This window comes from Chelonia mydas, chromosome 2 (assembly GCF_015237465.2).
Source record: "Chelonia mydas isolate rCheMyd1 chromosome 2, rCheMyd1.pri.v2, whole genome shotgun sequence".
NCBI lineage: Eukaryota > Metazoa > Chordata > Testudines > Cheloniidae > Chelonia > Chelonia mydas.
In genome coordinates, this window is record NC_057850.1 from 44,818,756 (window position 1) to 44,835,430 (window position 16,675).

A 16,675-nucleotide genomic window follows, 5' to 3' on the forward strand; every position below is an offset into this window, starting at 1 on the left:
AGTACTGGCCATTCATAGCCAAGGTTAATTAGGAGACAAGCAGCTCCCAACTGCTTCAGTTTCTCCTTCATTGCCACTAATTTCAGATACAGGAACCTCTCATGTTTTCGTGACTCTTGCTAAACTGTTGTCTGTAATTTAGTTCTTTTGTAGTAGTTTAATCTGCATGGTTACTGTTCCAGACTGAGGTGAGCACAGCATCAGATGTTTGCTTTTCTGAACCCCAGGGGGACTGTATTTTAAGAAGTCTGTCTCTTGTCCCTTTCTTCTGTACGCAACGACTGATGTGACTTGAAGGCCAAGCTAATGGCTGATGCTTGGAATACTGATTTCATCCCCTTAGCTCGCCCCAGCCCCAACACACACCTTGGAAAACTAGTTGAGAAGACTTGGAGATCCTTCTGCCTAAGTTCTGTCTCAGCACAAGTTGCTGTGGCTTAAACTAAGTGTGTGTGTGTGTGTGTGTGTGTTAACTGACTTCAGTTACACAAGTGAAAATACCTGTGTGGACACACTTAAATAGTGTTAAATAGTCTGATACCAATTTAGCTGAAATTAGTAGTAAGATTATAAACCAGGTTTAAATTGATCAAGATTGTCCACACAAGGTTTGCAGTGGTTTAACTAAAGGCAGTTTAAAAATGCACTTGTAACACAGGCAAGGCTCTGAGGTTCTGCTCTTCAGATCCAGATGAGGCTAGAGGTCTTGGATCTGGTCAGGTCTCTAACAGGCCCTAGTTAGCACCTATTCCTACATCCCCATCCCAGTTTTATTTCCTCCCTAAAATAGTATCTGAATTGCACTTTAACCAGAGTGTTGATCTCATGCCATTCATCCCAAAAACATTCACAGTGCCCCATACTCTGTCAAAAGAGCTTTAAGTTCCTATTCAGATAGGACTAAGGCATTTAGGAATCTCCTCCTAGTGTTTCTCATCTTTTTTTATATCAGGGACTGGCTTGCTGCCTTCCTAAACTGTGTCAGGGAAATTACAGGGACTGGCCATTGAGAAACACTGTTTAAACAATCTGTGGTTCATGGGGTTCAATGTGAGAGGAGTTTGTTTTGACACAATGTCTGTCTAAATGGATTAGGTTATGTACTGTAACTTGTTACACTTCAGCTAATGTATCAGTACCTGATGGAACTAAGGTTCACTCTGCTAGGACTAAAGCAGCATATATGGCTTGCCTTCACAACTTCTCTGTGTTGGAAATCTGTTAAGATATGAGTTTTATCCTGGCTCGTACTCAGTATTACTCTCCTAGGCTGGCATCAGAGGCTAATGCTTGCTTTTGGAGGGCAGTTCAACAGTCTGTCTAATTAGAACTCCTCACCCCACCATTTTGGGATTTCCACAACTAGCTAATCTCCCACACTGAGAATAGGCAGAGGGCACCTTAAGGAAGGTTACCGTTCTGTAAGTTTTGTCACTGCATACTTAACACTACTCACCTGCCATAATCCCTTCCCTGGACTTCTACTCCAAAGCATTGGATTCTGAGATTTGGTGGAAGGAATTGAGTTGGATAGGGAGGGGAAATGGGGGGACATGGACTTTTCAGGGGTTCTGAAGCTCTGCACTGCCAGGGTGTGAATCTGCAGTTCCCCATTATGGTAAGTAACCTTTTCTTTATGGTCATTTGGAATTTCTCATTTAAAATTTTGCTTTTACTTCCAACAAGCTGTGTGGTAGAACAATAAAGACCTTGTCTACGCTTGTGGTGGCGTGTAGTACTGTATATGTGGAGCTACAGGCCCCAGTGAAAGGCTCCAGAAGGGGGAGGCAGCGGTGAAAAGCTCCGGCAGTGGGGAGGTGGCAGGACACTACACGTCTAAAAATAGTAGTGTAGATGTGAGAGTCACTCCTTGGGTATATAGAGAGCCATGTAGGGTATATACACTAGGATTCAGGCGTGTAGGGCATTCTACTCACCTGAACAGTGCCTCTCCATCTACTCTGCTTTTAGACCGATGTTTGCTGGGAGTGCAGTGTCTTTACTCTTCACACCGTCACAAGTATAGACCTACACAAATTAATCCAGAGCTGCTGTTATAAAAATTCCACAAATAATTGTGACCTGCTTAGTGGCTAGATCATCAGCTGTCCTTGTCTACTGATGATGGTGCTGTTTAAGGGGAGGGGGCAGGGACTGTGTGTTCACACAAAGCCCTGTCATCCTCTTAAAGGCCTGGACCCCACTCTTGGAGAAGGGTCTGGTAAAAGATTATTTTCCTGTAAAGAATTGTTCTGCTGCTTTCTCAGAGTCCAACTTCTGCTGTGGAAAAGAGTTGAATTTAATTTGTTATCTCTTTTGAAAAGCTCAGGGTCCAACTACAGTATTTCTCATTCTTGCAATTGTAACTGAAAAATGTCAATTTGTTACAAACACTTTGAAGATTGATATAACTGTAGATAGCATAAAGAAATAGCAATTTTTAAATTGCATTTTAGTGGGAAATGTTTCACATTTGTGATGTGAGAATGAGAACACAATATTATCACTAAGCATTTGTAAAAGCTGAGGGGAGGGACTGCCGAAATTGCCAAGTATTACAGCTGTTGCAGGGATTGAGAAATAAATGCAGCAGTGCTACTGTGGCCAGCAGCCAAATAACAGCGTATCTTAGAATCCATAGTGTTACGCTGTTAAGATCCTGCAAGAAATGGGACCAAGTCCCAAGGTGCAGCATAATCAAAGCATTCAAGTAGTAATTGGTAAACTATTTGTTCATTTCTTCATTATTGTCCTGAGATGGAGTGTAAAGTCCTGATGACAAATGTCTCAAGATATGTTCTGAATGGACTCTTTGTTTTTGCTTATTCTTACTCTTGTTCCAACAGCCTCAACAGTTACTTTCAACTTCCAAGCTGAATTTCCATGCAGCACTCAAGTATGTTTACATAGCGGAGTTAGCTGGGTAAGTATTTAAATGAATAGAATCAAGTCACCAATGGAAGATATTGGATGGCTAAATCTATAAATGAATGTCATGAAAGTACCATAAATTTGTCAGCTGGGTAAGCATTTAAATGAATAGAATCAAGTCACCAATGAAAGATATTGGATGGCTAAATCTATAAATGAATGTCATGAAAGTACCATAAATTGTCAGTCAATCCATTTGTTAATTAACGAAGTAGATACTTTTGCCAATGAGAGATGTCCTAGAATTGCACACTAAGCAGTTCAGTCCTGGAGATGCTCATGTTTAGTTTGAGGTAGAAAAATTCTTCCCTGATACGTGCACTAAGACATGGAAGGTGCTTCTCCGTAAATGACAATGTGGACTTGCAGATCTGGCTTCTCTGCAAACCTCTGTGTGTGTAGATAGCCAGCCATTTGCTCATTTTTTTTCCTACCCATTTTATCATGTTTGTTATACTTACAAAGTGGTGGCAATAATTTTTATATTCCCTTTTATGTGAAAATATGTTCAACACATTTGAGGCAGCAGACTATGGTATTTATTGGGTAATTGTGTTCTCAGCTGATTCTGAGGGCCAGATTAGAAAGATCAGCAAAATGTGCTTGTTCTTTGTACTCTTAACCTGTGTTTTGTTCTGACTCTGCATCTGGTTTTTCAATACTAATTCACACTGACTGCCCACTCAATCAGTGACTGTGAACCCAATATCACGAAACTTGTACTAAAATAGACGTAAACCCACATATTTTAACAATACAAAACTGTTTTTTTAAAACTCACTGTTGCTGTCTGTGTCTGTTGGAATGTATCCTGTCCAGTCTTATTTGGTGCCTACCATTGGTGTCTTGAATGACCCAGAAAAATTTCAGTAATAAATCAGTGACTTCTTCAAGAATCTCAAGTGTCTGGGGCACCACTTTTTTTGCCTTCCATAGACTAGGTTAATCTCTACTTTCTGCCTCCCCTCTCCCTCCTCAAAAATAACATGTTGACAAGCATCTGTGGGCTATTCATTTGTACTGCAGTAGCACCTAGAGGCCAGTCATAAAGGTTTGAGGCCCACTTTGTCAGGTGTTCTACACAAAAAATGAAAAGACCTAAAAGTCTCACCCTAAAAGATCTTGCAAGTCAGACTGACTCCTTGTTCTAGTGCACTTCTTGGGGAATGACTTGAACGAATCTTGCATAGATCTAAAGACTACTTCCTCTTTCAGTCCATCCCTATGGCACAAATGGAAGGTGACCCTTATTTGGACAGCTGCTGTTGAATCCTGTCTTACCTGAGCAACTTTATACTAGCAGTTGATCTATTGGAGCCTTCATTCTGCACATACACTTCACTGTAAAAGTATGGTAATTATAATAGCAAACTTGAATGTATCTGGCTTGCAGACACACAGTTGCCTAGCTTGTACCCATAAGCATGTTTTGAAAATTTAACACTTTTTTTACATCTGAATTGTCCATGGAGATAGATTCTTGGGGTTTTACGCTCCCTTTTAGAGTTGAGGAGTGTATCCAAAATTAGATGCGGAGAGGAGTAAATTCAAAGAACTTGCCAGTCCAAGACTTCTATTCACAGAAGTTGAGTGTATAGTTATTACAATGTTGGTCAAACCAGTCTTTCTCTTCAAACCTTGGAGGGAATTTAGAACCTGGTACTTCATCTCTATGTGGTCGGATTCAAGTTAAAAATAGTGTGATTGTGCCCAGTGTGATGGGGTGTTTGCCCCACACTGGCATGCAAAGGGTTACTAGAGCCTTAGGGAGACTGTGTTAGAAGCAGCCAATAGGAGAGGGGCTGCGAGGAGCAGCCCATCAGGGCCCAGCAGGCCCATATAAAAAGAGCCACAGGGCAGCACAGAGTCAGTTATTTCCTGGAGCTCAAGGAGGGAGGACGGGGTGCCTTGCAGGTGGAAGGAAGCTAGCACCCTGGACATAGCAATGCTGGGCAGGAACAGGGGAGCAAGAGTGAGCTCCTGGCTGGCTGCTAGGTCTGGCATGCTGAGGCCCTGAGATAAGGGCTAAGAAGGTGCTGGGGCCATGGGGAAGTGGCCCCGGGAAATGTACTGAGGATTTGGAGGGGACTCTGCACGTGTCTGCCATCTACAGGTTCCTGGGTCGGGACCTGGAGTAGTGGGTGGGCCTGGGTCTCCTCTTTCCCCTCCTCCACTTGCCACTGGGGAAGTGGCAGGACAATTGACTGCGGTCGCCCCTGTGGGAAGTGGCTGGGCAGTTGACTTGCAGGGCCCCTGGAAGGGGGGAGCACAGATCATGACACAGCCACAGGGCTGTGTCATGAAGAGAATGCTGCATTCCTTGGAGTGACATGGGTCCGAGAGCAGACGTGACGGCAGTTGAGGCACCAGTTGGAGAAGGCATACTGACCTGTGGAGCTAATTCCCAAGACAGCCAGCAGAATGCACCAGTGTGGTGAGCGGAGCCCCGTCACATTCAGTCTTTATTTGCTGGCTAAGTAAACAAACGTACATATTTGGAAATCAAAATTCAGGTATAGTTCTGGATTTCAGGTTCATAGTTCACTGCTTCATTACACGGTCATCTTAATACAAGGTGATGTGCATAAAGGTGGTTGGCAATAGTCAAGCAGTCTTTTCTGAGCCACACTAGCAGCAGCAGATGAGTGCGCAGTAATCACACGGTTGTATTCATCTAGGTGTTTCATATATACAGGATTTTAATCTACAAAGGACATTGTTTCATTTGTTACTGTGCTCCTGCATGCCATAGTAATGACAGCAGCAGTATGATACCGACTAGAATTGTGCAGTGCTAGTTTAGCTCATGTTGCTCCTGACCAGATGTTATTCTGGATGTGTACAGGTATTTATTCTGAGGAGTATCTTGGGTTTTTTGGGTGGTCATGGAATACAGTATGGCACAAGGGCACATGCTTCTGCTGTGGCCAATGTAAACTTCTTCCAAAATATGGCTTCTAAATTAGAAGAGCCTTGCATTTGTCTATTGCCTTGTCTGGAAGAAGGTTTACTAGCTTACTTCAAAAGGTAGACTGACAGAAGGAAAAGATTTGTCCTAGAATTCTGGTCATTTGTGTGTGCAGCCAAGAATTCAGAGCTACTTTTATCAGATTTCAAATAAACTCTTCTCTAAAGATGTGGCTGAAAACACTACACCCTCTACAGTCTGTGCCTCATGCCTCAAGGAGGCACATTTTAATGAGCTCAGAGTTCTAAAGCGGTCTTTTGCTGCCTTAGAAGAGAAATCTAATGCTTCTTAGTGCTTCTGCCTAGTTTTAGAAGGTTCATTTGTGTAGTTGTCTGTTTTAATCTGCTGTATTAGAAGTCTGTGTTCCTACCTAGTGCTTCAACCAAAAATGGCTTTTTAATGGACTTTCCTCAGCCATGCTGGTGAGGATCATTCACATAATTGCTGTTATCTGAAGATACTTGTTAGAAAAGATTAGTGACCATCTCACCTTTTTTGCCCCTCTGAGTTTGAAGATTGTACAAATAAAAATTAGAAAAATAAACTAAGTTGATTGTAAACACTACAATATCTTCACCTGTTGTGAAATAAATGGATAATTAAACACTAAAAGAGCCTACATTCTGTTTTCTGAGTTGGAGGAATCAACTGCTTTAGAATGTTCAGCCTCAATCACATATAGGGATATGGTTCATGTTGCATGGGTCCATCACAATGTATAGTTTTGGACAAGCAAGAAACTTCTTCTCTTGCACACTCTATTCTAATCTTGTTGGCAGTATTAGAGACAAACTATGACCTCCTGGAACTTTGTCAATCTAGATGTTTGGCTACAGCCAAGGACCACATAGTGTGGCTTATGGAGGTAAGTGCCAGAGTAGCCTCTACACTCATGGAACGTGCGCTGGCTGTGTCCTGTCCCATCCTCTTGCTTAACATGGTGTAGCCAGAAGGCTGCTCCCAGTTACAATGCCTACCAACAGTCCTAAGGATCATCAAGGTGTATGGACGCTCTGATCTTGCCCCCTCTGCTCTGGCTACTTTTCACAACGTTTGCATCATAAGAGCTTCTGTGTCACGGAATGATTCTCTAAACAAGGAGGCCTTTCAGGAGCTACTTATGCTGCCTTTAGGGCCAGAATCTAGTGTGTAGCTCAATCACAATATACTCCAATATCTGGGCCTCAACACTCTCTCTTTTTATAGGAGGAATCCTGTAGGGTAGATCCATAAGGCTGCAAAAGCTACCCATTCTGCAGCTTGTCTATAGTGATAGTGAATTACAGCCACCGTCTCTGGAATGATTCCCTTTGAAGTACACACCAACTGTTAAGTTAGAATTGGAATATTATAACTGAGATTTCAGAAACTTTAACTCTGCATTAAGAACTTCTGTGGCAGAATGTTGATGTTCCACATGTGGTCTAGATAATACTTAATGCTGCCACGAGTGCAGGGGACTGGACTAGATGATCTCTCAAGGTCCCTTCCAGTCCTATGATTTTATGTGCATTGATGCACAGTTTGTGAAATCATCACTTTCTGAGGCTCTATTTTTCACTATAGAAGACAGATGCATCCCTGTTTACACTTAAACTTTAGGAAGAATGTAATAAACTTGGAAAGCAGGAATAGCTTGTTAGCATTTTTTATGCTAACAAGCTATAACTGCAATGCAACAAGTTAAACAAGTCATCTTGGTACTCCAAAGTATGCAAAAATGAAGTATTGGGGCTTCAGTCAGGTCCTCCCTGATTTTTCCAAAGTAACTACTCTGGAATCAGAAATATCCCTGTATCATATTGCTTGATGGTATTAATACTAACTCTTCAAAGAGAAGCTCTGAGGAATAACTCCCTCACTGCCTGCAGTTTGAACTCCTAATCCTCTCAGCTGGTGAAGTTTAGTGATAAACATCAGCACTCCTGCCCATGATGGCAAAGATAATCATTGCTTCCTTTAAAGACCGTCTGCCAAACTGCTTAGGAAATGAACTCTAGCCAGTTCTGAAAAAATATACTGTCAACCTTGCCAGTTTCGAACCTTGCACTTCTTGGCAAGGACATCAAAAAGTGATAATATTGAGCTTCAAGAGTATTTATCCTATTCCAATACAGCATCCCTTACATTTGGGTTTCAGGTTGGTGCTGATGTCCCAAACTTCTGGTTTTTGGGCAGGAATCAAATCCAAGCTGGCACTACTAGATATCTTTGGACTTTGATAATGTTGGCTACTTGGTAGGGTGACATACGTATATGACATTGCAGAAGTGATGAATCCAGTGCAGTGCTGCTCCAGGTTTTTGTTGGACATGTCTGACCCAGAACTGTGATGGCCAGGTCCCTGCTTTTTGTTTAATCTCCCCACCTCTCCCCCTCGTGCCCAAGCTTATTTCCTGGGGAGTTCAAGTTTCGATACTCTCATCTTCCCTTTTAAATATTTTGAAGGAGCCTTCAGATATCAAAGATGAGAGAGACAGTGAAACATCATGGCCTTGTGCCACCAATATGCAGTTTAAACTACTCTTTGATCTTTCATTAATTCAGTCTCTGTGGTCACTAGGATGTCTCAATGCCTGAGAGGAATCTTCAGAAGGATAAAGAGCTGGTGGGTCAAATTCCTGCCAGAGAAGGTATAAGTTATATGAATAGGAAGGGGTGGGAGGAAGCCAGAAAAACAGGTAATACTTATTCACATACTAGGAGGTGTGAAACTGTAGGGTTCTGCTGAACTCATTGCATGCAGACAGGTTCAATACAAGGAAGGTGGCTTCCATTTCCAGCTGACCAGGAAAGAGGACCACCTTGTCTTAATGATCCAGGTGCTCTGAACTACACTAGTCTTCTTCAGGCTAGGCTACTGCAACTCTGTAGCAGGGTCAGACTGTCACCATAATAAGGCAGAAGACTGTACAGGTAGCAGCAGTGTGCCTTCTAAAGTAAAGGCGGATGCAAAACAAAAGTAATGACTGTTCTTCGCAAACCCCACTCAGAATGAAGCAAAAGGCCCTCAGCCAAATTGCAAAGCCACTGCGGGCGGGGAGGGGGGGCTGAGGTCCAGCAACTTATTGGAGGGTGGGGTAGTCTCCTACACACATGCATTCCAAGGATGTTGCAGCTAGAGATATCCAGGTTTAGACTGTTAAGTTCTGGGGTTGGTATTCTGGTTACAGAGATCCTTGCTAGAAGGGAAGACTTAAGTCCATGTCTCAGCAGTTTAGATTTAAACATAAGACTTTCCATCCTCCCTGTTAGAAAAAAAAACTTTCCTTCTCTCCTCTTTTTTTCCTACCTTCCACCCCGCAGAAATAACACTGCTTAGCTGCCCTCCTGAAAAATGTTGCTAATTGTGGTTCTTACCTGAAAAGCAATTCTAAAATGGCACGAGAGGGTTCCATCTTTGTGTTTAAAAGATTGCTGTCTCAAATGTGCTCAGTTTCCAAGTATATGTTTCTTCTAACTTCCAGTTCTGTAAATTCCAGTGTGGGAGCAGAATAAAGCTGGTTTATGTTATTGTTAGGGCCCTACCAAATTCACGGCCATGAAAAACACATCATGGACTGTGAAATCTGATATCTCCCCGTGAAATCTGGTGTTTTGTCTGCTTTTACCCTATACTATACAGATTTAACGGGGGAGACCAGTGTTTCTCAAATTGGGGGTCCTGACCCAAAAGGGAGTTGCAGGGGGGTTGCAAAGTTATTGGGGGAGGGGTGTCACGGTATTGTCACCCTTACTTCTGCGCTGCCTTCAAAGCTGGGCAGCCAGAGAACGGCGACTGTTGGCCAGCTCTGAAGGCAGCGCCCCACCAGCAGCCATGCAGAAGTAAGGATGGCAATACCATACCATGCCATCCTTACTTCTGTGCTGCTGGCAGCTCTGCCTTCACAGCTGGGCTTCCGGCCAGCAGCCACCACTCTCTGGCTACCCAGCCTTGAAGGCAGTGCCACCGCCAGCAGTAGCACAGAAGTCAGGGTAGTAGTACCACAACCCCACCTACAATTACTTTGCAAACACACCCACAACTCCTTTTTGGGTCAGGACAATTACGACACTGTGAACTTTCAGATTTAAATGGCTGAAATCGTGACATTGATTTTTTTATTATTTGTTTTTGTTTTATTTTTTTTAAATCCTACATGCCAAAATGGACTGTGAATTTGGTAGGGCCCTAGTTACTGCGTATATTCACTAACGCTAGTAGTGAAAGTTCTGTAGGCTCTTGAGGCTAGTCTACTTCATAGCTGTACTTCTCCAGCAGTGCAGCTCCTGCTCAGCTCCTGCTCATGTCTATGCTATAGCTTCCACTACTGGCAGCAATGGTGGAGCTGTGCCAGTTGTGAATTATAGGCCAGAGTAGACACTGCCTCCGTTTCATCTGTGCAACCCTGTCTTTCAAACTGTGTCTGTAGTATCTTCATGAGGCCTGCATAGGTGTCACTGACTGAAACTGAGTTAAAAAATGATTAGAAGAAGCCAATTTTCTTTTAAATGTGCTGGCAGGGCTGTTCCCAGACATTTTGGTGCCCTACGCAGCCCCGCTGTGTGTGTTGGGGAGGGGCTGGCCCCAGGCCTCCATGGGGGGGCAGGAGTAGGCTTGGGGGGCAGAGGGGAAACTGCCCACTAGCACAAGCCGGCGGAGCAATGTGGGTTGGGGCAGGGTCACTCCACTTCCTGCTGCCCCAAGAGTGCACTGCGTGCCTGACCCCTGCTGCAGTCCCCCGGGACATTGCTCAGGCGAAGGGGTGGAGTGGGGGCGGGGCTGGGGTGGACCAGGGGCAGGAAGAGGTGGAGCAGGGGTGGGGGCATCTTTCCTGGGCGGCTCAGCCAGCCAGGGGATTGGGCTGACTGCTGGAGCAGCATGCAGCTGCGTAGTGTACCAGGAAATCTGGGGCAATTTGGTGCCCTAAATTTCCTGGTGTCCTACGCAGCCGCATACTTTGCGTAAGGGTAAGGGCGGCCCTGTGTCTTGGCTGTGAAGAACGAGGGTAATGCTGACAGACCCCAGTCATTAGCGGCCAGGATTGAACCTGGGACCTCTAGAGCTTAGTACATGAGCCTCTACAGCATGAGCTAAAAGCCAGCTGACTCCTAGCTTAAGCTGTAGAGCAGAGTAATTTCATCTCTCTCTCTGGTCTCAGTGACACTAGATGGGACAGAACACCACACCCAGGAGGTGTGTGGGTTGCATACTTCCCCTAGCTGAGGAAGTGCCTCCTGAGCTTCAGAGACTTCCCAGTAGAAATCCCTGATGAGCCTCCACTTGTAACGCTGACAGACCCTAGTCGTCGGGCGGGATCGAACTTGGGGCCTCTGGAGCTTAGAGCATGAGCCTCTACTGCTGTAGAGCAGACTCGTTTTCTTTCTCTCTCTGCCACTAGATGGGACAGAATGCCACACCCGGAAGTGTGTGGGTTACACTAGCAGGGAGTGTACCCTAGAGGGAAGAACCCATCTCCCCAAAACCTACCTTACTGACAAGGGACCAATTCCAGAATTAGACAGTGCTGTGGATTGTCCATGACTTTCATACCATAAAAGCAAACTTGATTATTGTATCAAAACTAATCACTGCAGATTTACTTGAAACAATATAACTTTGCTTTTTTTTTTTGCTGATCGTTTCAGTTTGTCAGAAGGAGATTCCAGCATCTGATGATGCATTTTTGGACACGCTTATGAAATTTGAATAAATTGCATGTTCTTCTTTCCTTGTTTTAGTGGTATGAGGCTACTGGAATGCAGACCTTAAATCAAACTGTGATCCCTAGTCAGCCAGAGTGGCAGGAGTCTAAAACCAAGAAAGGTAAGCTTTGTTTTACTCTTGGGGGAATTCTGCGCCACTGCCCATGAACAGAATTTATGTCCACCGCAGATTTCTTTGCGTCCCTGCAGAAAAATGACTTCGATGGGGAAGCAAAGGGAAGCCACAAGCGGTCATACGACCTTCTCCAGCTGTATGTTTTGGGTGCCCAGGGCAGCTGACGGAGAGGTAAATCACTGTGGGTCAGGGGGTGGGACTGGGGAAGACCCAGCTGTTGGCTCCTACCCTGCACCAGGTACGGCTGCTAGTCTCAGGTGGGTTCGGAAGGATGGCATCCCCTGCACGGCATCTGGGGCTGGGTCAGACCCAGCTGCAGGAAGCTCTGCAGACTCTCCCTCCCACTGCTTCCTTTGCCCATCACTCCTCAGCTGCAGGGGGAGGGATCCCTGTACAGGGAGCTGCTCCCACATCTGCCCAACCCCCGTGCATCCAGACGCCCTCATGCCCAGATCCTCCTGTCGAGTGTTACCCCCCACACACACTCAGAACACCCCGCCCCCGATGAGCCCCACATCCCCTGCACCACCCCGATGAGCCACCCAGATCCCCACCCCACTGAGCTCCAACCACCTTCACCTGGACCTCTCTGCAGAGTCCCATTATCATTGCACCCAGAAGCCCCTAACGAGCCCCTGTGCATCCAGATTCCCCACTGAGTCACCCACACCCAGATTTCCCCCCACAGAACCCTCTCAACCCACACCTGGATCCCCCCCCCACACTAAGCCCCTCCACACTTGGATCGTACCTTGCTGAGCCTGCCTGCCCACACCTGGTGCACCTGGCATGGAGGGGCAGGGCCCTGGGGTGTTATTGGAGCAGGCACAATCCTTAGGCTATGTCAGGGTTGGGTGCAGCCTCACCGCTGAGTCTGTGTGCCGGGGGGAACTGCACAGTGATCTCCTACCTCTGTTCAGCCAGCGGCCTGTGCTCCCCAATGCTATGCTGGAGCCTCCACATTTATTTGACAAAATTTGCAGAATTTTAAAATATTGTGCGCAGAATTTTTAACTTTTTGGTGCAGAATGCCCTCAGGAATATTTGTTTATATGTAGATCAATGATTGAATTACCTGCTTCCAAGGTAAAAGGGAAAATATGAACTCTGAAAAGGTATATATGCTTGTTCCAGATATCTGTCATTGCTTAGAGGTGATGCTTTCCTCCCATATGTGGATTGGGCTATGTGAAGGAGCCAGGCTTTTGGAACCTTGCTAGTTTGATGTAGAAGTAGTACAGTAAACTTAAAACTCTCTTAGTGTCATCTGACCTTGCCATAACTACAGGAAAACTCCTTTGGGAGGCTTGTTTGGATTTAAAGGCTTGTATGGTATAGCTATATTCATATAGCTGAATTGGTGCCATAACTGACTAGCACAGATGTGGTAAGTTTGCACCAATGAGGCTACATTAGTGTAGCCATAACAGTACAAAACAAAATCCCAGTTAGACAAGCCCCAAGCGTAGCTATCAAATTTGTGCAGCTGCATGCATTACACTCATGTGAACTAGCTCATTACACTTACGTGTTTGCAAGGTTGAATGTAAGTTCATCTCTTAAATTCATGCTGGTTTAAGGCATCAGCTTGGTTGCCCTGGTGAATGTAGTCCTCAGTTTAACTGCAGGGCAGGCTTACTACACATACTGCCCTGAGAGCATGTCTTAACACTGATCTGGAGGAATTTCCCTTAGCATTAACAGGTAGATCAGTCTCCATGGCTAGTTCTGGGTGTCTCTGCACAGTATGCTAGTTAGTGCAAATTATGGGAGGGGAGTTTGTGGTGTAAGATCTGGAACTGAGATCCACCAAATTCATTTCGTATAGGAACCCTGAAACATCCATTTTTAGCAGTAACTTCAATCTCTCCTGAGCGGTATTGGATTAAAACTGGTGATCTATACATGAAATACTTTGTAGTTCACTAGTAATGACCTGAAGCAGCTAGTCCTTCCAAACCCGCTCTTTTAGGAGTAGGTGTATATTGCACATGCACACAAAGTGCACCCTTTTCACACACAAAACTCTTAGAAAAGTCAAAAGAAAAGGAGTACTTGTGGCACCTTAGAGACTAACGAATTTATTTGAGCATAAGCTTTCGTGAGCTACGGCTCACTTCATCGGATGCATCACTTGGCTGTAGCTCACGAAAGCTTATGCTCAAATAAATTCATTAGTCTCTAAGGTGCCACAAGTACTCCTTTTCTTTTTGTGGATACAGGCTAACACGGCTGCTACTCTGAAACCTTAGAAAAGTCAAGCACTCAAAAATTGGGAAATGCCAGCATTTAAGCTGCTTTGCAAACATCACTGTTTAACAAATAACTTTATGGTAATCTGTTTGTGTATAATCCTGTGTTTGCAGAAAGAATTAAATACAGCAGGGATTTCCTCTTAAAGCTTTCAAGTGTTTCACTCTCTCAAAAGAAGCCGGAATTTCTTCCTGATCATCCTATTGTACTTGAAAAACCAGTAAGTGTATTCTTGCCATTTAAACCAAGCAGTGAAAAGCAATCTTGCAGGTTGCCAACTGTCCACGTTGACTGAGCAAAGTTTAACTTTTAAAAAATCTGTTTGCAGAGGTACATGATACAGTTATAACATTATTACTATAGCACCTTGAGTCCCCAGTTGGATTGGCATTTTATCATGACGGAATAACTATGGTGCTCCATAGTGCTTCCATCTGTCAGTTTCTTTTGTTGCCTCTTAACAATGGCTGAGGTCTTAATCTCGTTGAAATTTACTGTGCTTGACTTCTTAGCCATGTTGCTTCAGCTTTCCTTCTTAATAGCTACAGACTATATCTTCAGTTTGGTGTGGTATACTAATCTCTTCTTGCTGTTGGCAACTTAAAAAAAAAAAAAAGTCAATCTTAAACTTGCATGGCCCAGTTTGATCTAAAAGTGTTGCGATTTGGGGATTTCTCAGCTCTCAAATTCTCAAATATTTTTCTGTAGTCATTATGTACTCATACTGAATATTTCTTTCTCTCCATTGTTGGTCTGGAGCAAACTTTCCTCTTCAAACGCTTTCCCCATTTACAAAAATGAATTGGTCATGTTTTTGTGAGAATGAGTCCAGGGTTTAAGAACCCAAACTTTTCTTGGTATCCTCAGATACCTATTCAAACGCTACCTTAAACTGGTATAAATGGTATTCAAGTAGAAGGTCTTGTACAAATTAGGATAGACCATTTTTGTCAAGGTATCCAGCACCTTTAAATAATTATAGTAATAGTAATAATACCTAGCTCTGACTTAGCCTTAAGTGCCTTAATATACCACCTTGTTGGAGTGTAGAACAACTATGCATTCCCTTTGCATTAAATCCATGAATTAACACCGGCTCAGCTCTGCTCTGATGGTCAGTATTCCTGCATAAATTCAGCTCATTCTGTGCGTGTTGGGGAAGAAGTGGATGGTGAGCAGGACATCAGAGAGTACCACCTGGACACCAGGAGCTGGGGAAACTCTCTGGATGCCAAATGAATTTGTGCTACGGTAGAGGAGGAATGGATTTTTCACATCCTCCCTAGAGAATGCTGTGGCCATTCTAGTTAAGAAACCATCCAGTACTACAATGGGGTATTTTTGAAGAACCTGGAGATGACTTCTCTTGTAGTTCAGATACAAGTACCAATCATCTTCCAGTCAGCAAAGAACACGCAACAATTTCTGCATACTGCCAAGACACAGACTGATAAACTCTGGGACCCAAGCTCTTAATACTGGCTTCTTGAAGTTTTTTTGTGATATTTGGTGGTGGAGGCCTCTATAGCTGGGGCAAGACTTTTCTGGGCACAGTTCAACATCACCTGATTGCATAGTTCTGGATTTGCCTTTAAGAAAACCTATCTGCAGTGCTGTACTGAGAGCTTTCATTTTTGTGAGAACATAAATTAAAGTTGTGGAAGAAGTCCTGCGTATGCCTCTTCTGTCCTAGAAGAGACTGGTTACTTTTAGGAGCTTTCTCTATATGGAGATAACCTAGCACCAACTAATGCTGCCTTTTTGATGTGACAGCAAGATAAGCTGCAGCCAGACAAATTTGGCTGTGAGCCTTCACCTGGAGGTGCATTCGAATCTTGCGGCTCTCTGTGGGATGTTGTGTTAGTGAACTGAGTTTTGCCCATATCACTCCAGAATCAGGGCACTTCTGTCTAGAAGCCTAGGGTTCCTCTTTCTGCTAATGTCTCTAGAGAACAAAGCTTGTGAAGCTTGCTTGTAATCAGGGGGTGAAAATTCTGTCAAGTTGCTTGGCATGAGTTTCTGGGCACTGTATAGCAGGCTGTGTTCTGCAAGAATATTCTCCATCCATTTACAAGCAAACTGCTTGTCTTTCTCTTGTAATAGAGTATATAAGATGCGCCCCCCCGCCCCCCCCCCCCCCACACACAAAAGGTATATTTGGCAGCTATTTTGTTTTTTGACCTATTTAAGGTAGACCAGTTTCTCATCAATACCTGGGTTTTTGCAGGATTTGAAGCATTAAAGCCCTGTCTTATGAGCATTGTAATCCTTACAGACTGATGGGAGGGTCCCCCCTCTTCTTGTGAACTCTCATCTTTCACATGGATGCTTTCTGGTGGTGGTGACTGCTGCTGTTTACCATAGTGACAATTTAAACAAAATTCCTCAGAGATATGGAGACATCTTTGAATTTCTTCAAAGGTTATAGAACTCTCTCTTTTATTTTACTTGGTTCACATGCCTATCTCCAGGAGATCTACTTGGAATTTTTCTTCTGAAATCAGTGCTCAGTGGGCTGGGCTTTGTATCCAAGGAAACAATGTTTAAATGATTACTTGCATTTCTTTTTGCTACAGCTTAGTAGGCTGCAGTATCACTGCTTATCTAATCAGAAGGAATGCCTGCTTCTGCAGCCAATATCTGGTCTGCTTCTGGTCAGGAGACTTGTAGAACACCAATGAGTTCCATGTACACTTACTTTT

The 16,675-nt window shown here is 44.0% G+C and overlaps 1 protein-coding gene across 8 annotated transcripts in view; it reads left to right on the forward strand.

Moving 5' to 3' along the window:
- C2H8orf88 (chromosome 2 C8orf88 homolog) overlaps window positions 1-16,675 on the forward strand; it is a 68,641-nt gene that overhangs the window by 8,370 nt on the left and 43,596 nt on the right. For 3 of the 8 annotated variants that reach the window (XM_043539374.1, XM_037892322.2, XM_043539372.1), the window contains exons 3-5: window positions 2,847-2,923; window positions 11,621-11,705; window positions 14,087-14,193. In XM_043539374.1, coding sequence (XP_043395309.1) covers window positions 2,847-2,923; window positions 11,621-11,705; window positions 14,087-14,193 — 269 coding nt within the window. Of the gene's footprint in view, window positions 1-2,846; window positions 2,924-11,620; window positions 11,706-11,774; window positions 11,892-14,086; window positions 15,640-16,675 lie in introns of those variants that run through there. The other 5 variants (XM_043539369.1, XM_043539370.1, XM_043539371.1 and 2 more) reach the window with 4 other exon arrangements.